This window comes from Hippichthys cyanospilos, chromosome 5, assembly GCF_059441005.1.
Source record: "Hippichthys cyanospilos isolate Australia breed blue-spotted pipefish chromosome 5, RoL_Hcya_1.0, whole genome shotgun sequence".
NCBI classification, from domain to species: domain Eukaryota; kingdom Metazoa; phylum Chordata; class Actinopteri; order Syngnathiformes; family Syngnathidae; genus Hippichthys; species Hippichthys cyanospilos.
In genome coordinates this window covers 25,761,970-25,774,189 of record NC_142373.1, presented here as the reverse complement: position 1 = coordinate 25,774,189, position 12,220 = coordinate 25,761,970, and the positions used below count along the sequence as shown (strand labels likewise).

General features: G+C 37.0%; 1 protein-coding gene across 1 annotated transcript in view; it reads left to right on the top strand.

Moving 5' to 3' along the window:
• The first annotated feature begins 6,895 nt into the window (after positions 1–6,895).
• LOC148424129 (kalirin-like) overlaps positions 6,896–12,220 on the top strand; it is a 155,631-nt gene continuing 150,306 nt past the window's right edge. The window contains exon 1 of the mRNA XM_088415368.1: positions 6,896–7,009. Within this exon, the coding sequence (XP_088271494.1) occupies positions 6,943–7,009 (67 nt within the window). The 5' untranslated portion in view covers positions 6,896–6,942. The remainder of the gene's footprint in view (positions 7,010–12,220) is intronic.

Here is a 12,220-nt window from a genome sequence, read left to right as displayed (position 1 = left end):
GTTTGGACTCTGGCTTTTTATTTATTTATTTATTTTAATCTTGTTTATGCCATTGAGGGTAGGAAGCAAACATTTTAATATTCTTTCCAGGCTTGTTTTGTGTGTTCTGGTTTCATCTAGTGTCTGAAAACATATATTAACACAAATTTTACTTTATACATGTACAGTTCTACTCATCTCTACTTCAACTAGTGAAAATATAAAAGTGATTGGCACAACATTTTGGATTTTTATTGTCACAAGCGAAATCCCATATGGTTTAAGAAAGCCAATTAAAGTAGTTTCACAGGGTAAAGTGGATAAGAGTAGAAATGTGCGTGTCAAATTTGCTGGCCAGAGGTCATTTTCAAACATTTAGGGATACGGTGGTGTAAGACTCCATACAATCATCTCTTTGGCCTGGATTTTAGCTCCCGCAGCTAAATGACCACTACCGTTGTCATATACTGTATGTACGTCTGCTCTGCGGCGCTCCCAAGTGTTCAGAACGAAACACCACAGTTAATTTACGGTTGCAAAGTTTTGCTACCTTAAACGAACCCTGACGAGAACACAACCTTCGCCCCTCAGCTTAAAAAATGGTTAAATAGTAGGCATTTCAATGTTACTTTGAAGCACTGTTTTTAGCCAATTTAATTGATTGCGTTTTTGTATATTTCTGGATTGAACTGAAGAAATGGATAGACTTTTTCTGGCCACTGAATTACTTTCTTAATTTTCCATCCACCCATCCATCCATCCATCCATCCATCCATCCATCCATCCATCCATCCATCCATCCATTTTCTAGAGACGCTTATCATGCTGGTGCCTATCCCAAACCGTCTTCAGTTGGACTGGTTGCCAGCCAGAGACAAATAACCATTCGCACTCACAATCACAAGGGCAATCTAAAATCTCCAGTACACTTACCATGCAAGTGGGAGGAGCCCAGAGTGCCCTGCAAAGACCCACGCGAGCACAGGGAGAACTCATACTGAATGAAATTAATGATGCTTTTTAAGTATTGCTTTCAGTCAGTGCCGTTCTCACAGGGCCAAGTTGCCTCTGTCTGCCCGTTACTGTCATTAGATCTGAAGCATAAACTAGGAATTACTGTAAGTCATCAATCATGTCGTACGGTAGTACCCTGTGTGTTGTGTGTTATTAGAAAAGATAAATTATATATATATACACACATTTTAGAAAACCTGCCGGATTTGTAATCAAGCCAACAAGAACTCAATTTTAGATGATAGAAAAAGTAGTTTCCTTTTGGTTGTAAGGCAAAACACAGGCCATGCGAGGCTCTCAATGGCTTGGATGTCATTTGTATTTTTGCCCCGTAGATGGCAGCATCTCACAACGGAATCAGACTGATAGCTCTTGCTTTTGGAACCACAAAAACAGATGTGTTGTAGAAAAGGTAAATCGAGGACCTGTATGAAAATAGGAACAGTGGTCCGCTGTATGGACGAAGAACCTCTTCAATATTATCTGACCCAGACGTATAAACGTTTAAATAGTTGTTGTGTCCTAGTTGTTCTGTTAGAATTGTTCAATTTTCATGGCAAAGTCAAATTTAGAGTCTGGATTACTGTTGCTTTATCTGTCAATGGAGCATTGGTCGTAATTGGTGAAAAACAAATAACTTCTACAGCGGAAATCAAGTAAAAATAATCTTTTGATAATTATAACGTATTCCGATATATATTGCGTTTGTGGAATATGTAATAATCAACCAAATCCACCTGTTTTTACCCATCACAAGGCACTGCCATTTTGCCAGTTGCTGTCAACTGAAAATGACATCATATTTGAAAATGACACACCAACTTTTTGGCAACAAATTCAAAACCCTAACAAATCACAACAAATCTTATCTTTTGTAAACTCTTAATTTTTTTTTTGGTGTTCATATAAGTTATATCCGTACGTTATATATTTATTGCGCGTTAAGTTAAGAGTGTTTCACATTTCCCACATTGTGAGCGGTCAATGACTGCCTCTCCATTGTAATGCTGAATGCGCTTTAAGCTGTTGTTATTCCTTTTCCTCGTGACACAGCTAGAGTTCATTTTAACTAAATACCTGAAGTGTCGCAGCATCTGTGTTCACCAAGTTTATAATTGTGTGTATATGCCAAAGGGCCGCATATGAATCAGCTGAGACGTCATAACTTTATCCCCTCGGTTTTCATAATATTCCTGTGTGTGACCAAGGATAGGCGCGGGCATTGATTAAGCCTGTCCGCTTCTTTTCTTGAAATTAATGCCATGACAACCTCAGCAAACACGAGCTGCTGTTAGCTACAACTGGCACTTGATGCTAACAGCCAACTGATGACCCCCTCCTCGAGCTTGGCAGTTATGGCAATTATTTTAAGTAAGAATAAGGCCAATATAAAAATGCATATCTGTGCGTCAAAATTCTTCTCAAGTGGCTGACAGATGAATCTTCCTTCAATGGTGTCGAACTAAAAAATAAATAATAATAAAAATAATTTTTACCCATAATTTTGGCCTTCATTTATGGGGAAAAAGGTTGTGTCTTACGATTGGGTATTAACATTACTTTTGAAATTTTAACGCTTGTGCATGTGTTTAATGCATTTTTTTTTTTTTGCTGCTGCTAAGGAAAGTAATAGGGAATCAACCTCTCATCATAACTACACCATGTATTTCACAGCATGACACAATCAATGCTCATCAAACTTGTGTATGATCCCAGTAGCCTGTGGGCGGACAAGAAACATAGTGTTTTGTCGACTGCGAGTATAGTTTATCTATTCCTTCTTCACTTTTTTGTCAAAAATATGCAGAGCAGATGATTCATGATGCGGGTAACAGCTGACCTCTCTTGAGTCTTTTGTGGTTTGCTTTTCATGAAGGTGCAGTTAAGGCTAACATATTTCAAGTTGTGGTGCACATAATAGTACACATTCATTTCAGAAGTGACCATATATCAAGACCTGCTGTTTTTGCGAGTTGATTCATTGCCACGGTAGCCTAGGTAGGTTATGTTTACATGTGTTTTTGTCTCATATACACAAAATTCCTGTTCAAACGACCCTATTAGTCCTCTTTAGGCGACTGTAAGACATGCTGATTATAAATTCTGGTAACTAATCGCTGCATGGCATAGTTCATGTTTTTCCTTCGTCTTCAGCCAGGCATGAATCTCAAAGACTTCATGCTGTGCATGCTACGCAAAATCCCGGGTGCAAGAAAGTGGTACAATTTAATTATGATAATACTGAAAACGTTTGACACGGGGAATGTAAACAAAGTAGTTAAACTAAATGTTAAAAAAATCTTGGAAAAAGGCAGTAAAATGATGGGCATCATATCAGACTGGAAGGGAATCATCAAGTTCCTTGGATGAGAGACCTAGACACACACTACAGTACATTATTGAGCAAACTCTACTAGAGTTTGGTTAATTGAAAAGGCACGATCTCAACATAATGCAAGATGATGTATGGGAGTTTTATATTATTAATATTATTTTATATTTACACTATTTGATAAGATTCAAATTTTTATTTTTCATAAATGGATGGCACATCTGGTGGCAGATTGGTGTGCGGTGTTTTGTTGAAAGCGTTGTTTTTATTGCAGTCAACTTGAATCTATGGGCACTAAAATGGATGTAACCTATGCTTTATTTCTTGCTATGATTGACATCAAGTAAACAACATGGTCAAGATAGATCCCTGTTTCCACAGGCCAACAAAAAAAATATTGAAAATGCAAAATGGCATATATGCTAGATTAGTTGCTGGTGTCAGAAAAAAACATCTTTTGAATCATATTGGCAGAAATATGTTTTAGAATCTAATGTGTTGTAGAGAAGTAATACACAGTAGCATTGTATTTAAAAGATGTTTGCCCATTGTTTTGACTGTTTTAAACTCATCAAGTCAATTATGGGTTTAGAACCTAGAGGCGAACATTATTTGTATGATTTTAAGCACCATCCACATTGAGCCCTGTTGCTTGGACTTCATCTATTTAATAAAAGAAAAACAAAACAAAACTGTTTCTTCAAGTTAAGGGTGTTATTTTGAAATGTTCCCATCCCCAAAGTGTCTTCAATTGTTTTAAACGAAGAATTGCTGGATTACTTTTTTCTAAAAGACTTGTGTAATGTTAAAATTGATGAGAGCAAAATACTGTACAAACACATACAGGTCCAGAAGAACAGCCAGGGATTAATTATGATCTAATGATTATTTTGAGGTAAAAGGAAAAGCCTACATTACCCTGTTATCTCTGTCAATCCCAAGCGTTATATGAAAATGCAAATACTAGAGTGCCAGACGATTTCGAGCGTTTTGACGCATCTTTCATGGTCAACAGAATATTGTATTACATGTGTATTTTGACATGGAGGGTATCATATGAACGATTAGATTCCGTTCTTTATCTAGAAAAAGAAAATGAGATTTTACCAAATTTAGTTCTTTAGTAATCACAGTTTCAAATCAGGTCTTTTGAGTGACACCAAACGGAGAAAATTAGCTTTTTGTGAAAAGATGTGTTTTCTGCATAAAAGTAGCATTTGAAACATCTTACCCGTCCTTCCCTTTGAAACAACATGGAAAAAACTGAAAATGTGTTTTTGATGTCAAAATAACAATTTAAGTAAGTATGTAACTACATTACAACGGTGCTCGATTAGCTCAAGAGGAGCGCTGGCCATGAGTGTTATCTATCCATTCATTACAAAAAACAAAACAAAAAGAAAAACAGAGTTGATGAGAATTCTTGTCACTGACATACAACATGAGTACTTTGCATAACGAAAATTCTTGTTCATGGCACTTGAAAGAGTTAAAAGATCGGAGATTTTTCATAAGACCAAGATAATCAGTTTCAAAACTTCGTCCACCATTAATGTGACCTATAACCAGATATCGACCTGTCAGGGAATTTTGCCGGTTTCTCATTTGTCCTTTATAAGTGTATAGGCTTTCTGCCATCATTGTCAGTCCATCATTATTTCAAACTGAACCAAAACTGTCTGTTAATGTAATTTTAACCATTGTTCAGTTATGGTGAAATTACAGTTTGCCACCTCTATGAGAGGACTGTAAGTATAAGGACGTTTTTGCAAAGCTAACAGAAGTGGTAGGTGCAGAAGTAATTTACATCGGTCTGTCAGCAGCCGGCCCGCTACTCCGTCATTGGTCCTTTTACAACCCTTCTGCAACATGGAACAATTTTATTGCGGTTTGCAAACTTGTTGAAACGAGTTCGAAAATCCATTCAAATGTTTTTGCAAGGGAAGTTCGAACCTACTGATAAATTGTAGACTAAATTCATAAAATATTGCATATTTAGTCATGATGCCACAGGGTATGGACTTGCACATGCAAAAATCATTGTCCTTTAGCATTATAAGAAAAATGTTGAATGGAAAGAAAACATGCATCACAGGCATAAATAGACAAAACTAAAATCACTAATAACATTTTTACTAGTTTCAAATGTATATTGTAGGCTAGATGCTAAAAAAAAACATTTTTCCCACTTGCATGCACAAATCAATACCTTGTGACATTAAGGGGAAAATGCTATGTTTTGAAATACAGTATATTAGACATTGTGTTTTACATCCCTCAATACTGGGGTGCAATGTCATTCAATTATATCCACTTTGAAGTGGAATGATTCAAAATGTTTTATTTACTTATTTCTTTTACCTTTCAAGGCAATTTCTTTCACACATTCATGTAAGACAATATTATGCGTTTTTTTTGTCATGCGCTTTCACGTTAGCTTCTCAGTAGCACCTTGGCTTTAATATTGAACAGAATCCTTTTCCCATTCCAATTCAAACAAAAGACAGTGGCATTGTCTCCAACCACCGTTCTTAGCTAGAAAAAAAAAGGTCAGCTAAAACAACATAAAGAGTAAGGTAAAATGTAATTCAGCAACAATAAGAACTTGTAATATTAACATGTAAAACAACATAAGCGTAAACATGTTTTTTGACAAAAAATTAAGCCCATGTGAATGCTTGACTCATTAACAGAAGAAGGATTTTTTTTTAAATGTAACAGTGTAACTCATTTTTCTTTAGTACTATCAACACTATGATGTTGGTCTATGATGTTACTATGTTAGTCATAGAATGATTGACTAAGGATAAGCACTTTACTGATAGTTGATCTAAGTATTTCTTTCTTTCATTCTTCTTTCTTTCTCTCTTTCTTTCTTTCTTTCTTTCTTTCTTTCTTGCTGCCTTTTTTTCTTTCTTTCCTTCTTGTGAAACATGGATGAACTGACAAAATCCATACGTTTTCATGCAGCGTCAGGGGCCGTCATTTTTTCAATTATCTACTGTAAAAAAAAAAAAAAAAAGTGAAATCACGGTTGCTCAGGGCTCATGTAACGCTCAAATGCATCTCACTTTACAATATGGCTTACAATATCAGATGACCACACTCATAAAACAGGTGATTTAGGCATTACAGTTGCATACTATAGTATGACAATGCAAAGTTGTTGTTTTTTAAATACATAAACGCACGATGTCTGACTCAAGTATTCATCCACACGATATGTCATCTGTATCATATCATTTTTAAAATCGCGAGATTTAGTATTTTGTCATCCTGTACTAAAACATATGATGCTAATAAAGGTCAGTGGACTGAATGGAGGGAGGGGAGTGAAGGAGGCGGGCAGCTGTAAGGAGGGAGGGGAGGCAGAGAGACCCTGGCGGAGCAGCGGGGAGGTTGGACGGGGAACAATAGAGAGGAGCGCCGCCAGCCTTCAGGCTCCAAACACACGCATAAGCTACACAACGCGAGTCCGGGAGCGGGATGGAGGCCACGTAAAGTGGACCCTGGACATGTGAGGACTAACACCGAGTGGATTTTGTTTTCTTTCTTACCTCCGCGTCTCTTTTGTTTGACCCGTTTGGCGGTGGGGTTGTGTGGAACCGGAATCCGGTATGAACCCCGCAGAGGCGGCCGAGGAGGCGCCCAGCGACCCCGACACTGATGCATTCTTCAAAACAGGTAGGACGACCGGGGAGGAGTGATGGGAGGGGAGGACATGCTAAAAAATAAATAAATAAAATCGCCCGTTCTCAACGTAAGGAGGGCACCGCGTTTGTTGCACATCTGCCCAGTGTCGCTTTGCAGCTTTTAACATCTCCTATCAGTGTGCTTCTTTGCGAGTGTACGTCCACTTTCTGTCTCTTTTTCTGTTTGTGCGCGTGTGTGTGCACATATACAAAGGGAAAAGACTTCCATGCGTGAATCAGCTGCTCCAAGACGCCAGGAAATGTGTTCCCAAATGTGCAACTCAATGACGTTATCGCAATGATGTTCAAGGCTCTGCAGACGGCGCGTGCGCGCGCGCCGCGTTTGTGTTGATGTCTCCTGTTCACAGACGTCACGTGACTGTGCACAAAGTATTGTCAAAATTGTCGTTTTTAAAAGCCTCGCAAGTGTCATTGTTTTTTTTTTTTCAACGGCTGGACAGTCATCAATGGACGAGCTCTGGAATCGATTGGTTTTTCTCTGTCAGCGATGATTGCGGGAATTCATAGATAACTAGTACTCAGAGGTGAATGAATAGCAATGAAAGTGTTTTAAGGTTTTTGCAGTATTTGGCATATGAGAAAAACATGCTACATTTGACTGATCCTTACTTTCCACTCCTGACTGTCAGGCTTGAATTGAGCCTTTTTGACTTGCTTGAGGAACATAGGCTCATCATTTCTGTAGCATTCAATGGTGCCCTACCACCGAGCCATCCTCTTTCAACTTAAGCGACGCAGTGATGCCATTATCAAAATACCTGCAAGCGGCAGGGCCAAGTTGCCTTGGCAACTCTATGTGATCACGTTAAAAGCATGGCCGTTCTCCCTGATGGTTGAATGATTTACATCAGTGGACCAAAGAACAGATTTAATTGTTGGAACGTTTCCATTTGGGCCGTAATGGGTTAGAAACATCATTGACAGGACTGTGCATTTGTGTGTGTGTGTGTGTGTGTTTGTGTGTGTATTTATATCGGTGGAGGTCTGTCAGGGCCTGCAAGGCCTTCTTTGCTGGCCGAACAGCAGACACCTGACACCTGACATTAACAGAACTATAATAAACTATAATAGTTATAACTACAAAAAAGTAAATTTCATTTAAAATTTATATTTACTGAATAGATATATTTTATATATAAAATTATTCTCCACGTTCTGTTCTTTTAATGTCATTATATCCATATGGTTACACTACTCCTAAGTGCTGCAGTTTTAGTGTAGAGTTTTTAGCCAATTAGAATTCAGCGTTGTTCAACGTACATCACCAGGCGGACTTCATGTCTTCCTGAGCCCGGAGACGCTTGGCATTCGCTTGAACCGTCGAAGGCTTCTGGGCAGTGTGATTGACCAGTTGTCAAATTGTATACATGTATATTATATATACGTAGCATTTACTATACTATTTTGGTACCAATTTTTAATATGTATGTACAATTTTGATATTTTTACCTGTGGTTCTAAACGCATTAGCTATTTAACATATGATTGGATTGCCCGTCATACAGCAAATTCGCCTTATGAGCCCTACCGCGGAACGAATTCATCTCATAACACGAGGGCCCACTGTGTGTGTGCGCGCGTGAGTGAGTGTGTGTGTGTGTGTATAAATATATATATATATATATATATATATATATATATATATATATATATATATATATATATATATATAAATGGTCAGACGTTTCAGTGGGTTTTTGTTTTTCCTGCCAATTCCTTTCCGTTTTAACTGCGGTCTGAAGGTTTCATGCTAATAAAATCAGAAAGATAACACCATAACATCAGAGAATTGTAGTTGACAAAGGTTGAACTTTTTGTCTAAAATTCCACAAGGTTGGTTTGGTGCAGATGCAGCTCTATTCATCCCAGACAGAACACCATTTTCTACAGTGAAACTTTGTGTTCATGATGTGTCAAGGTGGTGTTCTGTAACTGGGGGCAGAGAAAAGAAAGAAAATAAATAGCCGTCAGTGTTGGCGCGAAGCCTTCAGTTTACAAAAAGGAAAAACAACTGTACTAGAGCAACTGCGAGATCTTTATTCAGGCTTGATCCATCATTTGTTGATTTCCTTTTTAAAAAAAATCTCTTCATTTGAAGAGATCTCTTCATTTACACATGTTTTTGTTCACATCAGCTTCGGAAAAATAAATTGTGTTTCAGAATGTAAACTTTTTATACTTTTTGTAGCTTGGCTCAAACCACCCCACAGACATCTTAAAAGTAATGTCTTTGTACAACTGCTGTTCATACAACTAAGGTATTCTACAACTATTTTTAAGCTAAACCTATGAATACAGGACTTAAATGTACGCAAAAAACTACAGAAAAACATTCTAGCACAGGTATGTCTAGCCCATTTTGTGTTTAATCTGTCCTTTGGGCCAGCACCCCTAAAGTAAATCCAAATGCATACCATACATACCCATACGTAACTAATTTTTCGAGGGCATTATAAATATGCGATAATAACAAAAGTAACTACTTTATATATATATATATATATATATATATATATATATATATATATATATATATATATATATATATATATATATATATATATATATATATATTTATGAAATTGAAGCAGGAATATTTACTATGTCATATTTAGAGTATTATGACTTTTGAAGAGTTTTGCATTATGGGAGTCCAGGCTAAGCCAATCATCAGTCATGGAAAGCCTTGCAAATTGTCAACAATATTTACAATTTTGAATGGCAGTAAATGAGTCCAAGATGGGCTAAATTTGACATCTATCGGGTGTACCTCTCGACCTCCCATTTGCAAGCATTTAGAAAGGACAGCATCGTCGCGTATTGAAAGTCGTCATGTTTGACAATCTAAGCAATATTTTTGCCACCCTGTGCTTTTTTTGTATGCTTTTCCTATGATAACACACATAAAAATAACAAAAAGCCCAAATTGGCTCAAAATTTCAGTTAAATAAAATAATAATATAGCGAGAATTTCATTTAACACTCAATTTCAGCTCATATAGTCGGCCTACTTCTTACGGCATTAAAATTAGTCACAATTAATGTTGTTGGGGAGATTAGATGATTTTTTTTTTTTTCAGCTAAGCAACTTTTGGTAGAGACATTTCTAACCAAGAACCAGGAAGAAAAATGCCACTTCAAGTACCCGTCTTTATAGAGCTTCAATGTGCTCCATTTCATTTCAACGAAGCTAACATGTACTTGCTGCTATGGCCTCTCCATCAGGTGCAATTCTCGGAATTGCGCTAACTTTCATCCAAAATTTTACAGATAATTTACTCCTGTATTGGTTATGTTTAATAACCATCACAAACACCTACGAGTCTGTTCTCGCACTCCCAAAAATGAATCATAACGTTTCTGGTGGAGAATTTTGGCTTATAGAAGACCAAACAAGCTCAGAAAATTATCATAACCAAAAACACATTCTCGCTACTTTGACATTTTTTACAGTAAAACTTTGTTAAAAAGGTAATGCTGCTCGGATAATGTGGGCCTGTGTTTAGTCTGCATGGGCGGTTTGGTGACTTTTCTCCCTGCTCTAAAGATATCGAGTAAGAAGTGAGTCTCTTATAATCTGCCCCGGTGGGGAAAGTAACAACGACCAAGAATTCTCAGAGATGAGTCGAAGAAGAAAAATGACACTTTGAAAGTGTTTCAGGTGAGTAATTATTATAGCATGGTTAAAACCTCAAAACGTTGAAATTACTATCATAGGGCCCCTTTACGAATAATAAGGCATCCGTAAGGTGCTAATGACTATCCAACCATCTTTTTTCTATAGCCGCTTCTTCTCACTAGGGTCGCCGGCTCGCTGGCTCCTATTCCAGCTGACTTTGGGCGTGCCGTCAGATTGCTCACAGCACAGCGAAGCGCCTCGTCACTTCCTCATTTGTGCATCCAGCGGTGCAAAGCTGGTTAACAAGTTGCTTGTATATCCATTTCCTTCAAGTTCCCGTCGAGGTCTTGCTAGTTTTCTATTATTCATCTGAAATGCATCTTGGTCCCGCTGTTGCCTTAATGGATTCTCACTCCGCGCCTTGAGTCCATCAGATTTAATAATGTCTTTTGCGCGCGCCGTCATGTCTCTCCTTCACTTGACACTTTGGCGAGATCAGATTAGTGGTGGCAAAGGTTTCGGGCAGTGACTTGGCTCCTTCAACACTCGTAACTTGCCCTCACTTTCATTTATAATGTCCTTAAAGGGACAGTGTGTAAGATTTAGTCTGCTTTTCATTAAAAAGGAATAAATTAAATGAATATAAATTAAAAAAAACGTGCAAATAAATGTGTTCTTAACAACCAACAGCATGTTTTAAATATAATTGGAGGTCTAGTCATCATTAAATTATATTACATGGGGGGGCTGGCACTACTCAGAAGGTTGCCATGTAAGATATAGCTACAGACAATGGTAAATGCAGCACCTCCTTCTGTTCGTAATGAAAAAACGGTCTAAATCTTAGTACACATTGTCACTTTAAAATAGGTTGGTTGAAGAAGTCGTATTCCAAAAGGAGAATTCTAACTAGGTCAAGTCCAGCTTCTCGTTACTCTCGTTAAATTGTGACATAAACATTGTATTCAATCATATTCAGAATATGAATCTAATCTACATAAGTAGTTCCACTTATCTGACATTAGTGGTTATTGTGGCTTGAAAGCCTAATACAGCAAAGGCGCATTGCAATACGTATTGATCATCCTTTATATATACTGTATATATATATATATATATATATATATATATATATATATATATACTGTATATATATATATATATATATATATATATATATATATATATATATATATATATATATATATATCATAGAAGATTTTTTTTTTCTAACAAAACATTGCCCTTACCTATAACGCAATACGTATTGCAATCCGCCTTTGCTGTATTAGGCTTTCAAGCCACAATAACCATTATTTGTTTATTTATTTAATTATATGAACAGAAAAAAACCCCAAACCTTTCTATAGAATAGAGGAATTCTATTTATTTCATTCTTTTTCAAAAACAGAACATCATTGACATCTCTGAACACACATTAAACACTCTTTTTCAAAGATACCCTTTAATGCAAGGGCATGTTCCAAGCATGATCTTGCATGAAACGTGATTGTGAATAAATATAGAAATCATAGAACGGAGAATTGTCTCTACCTTGTTGGT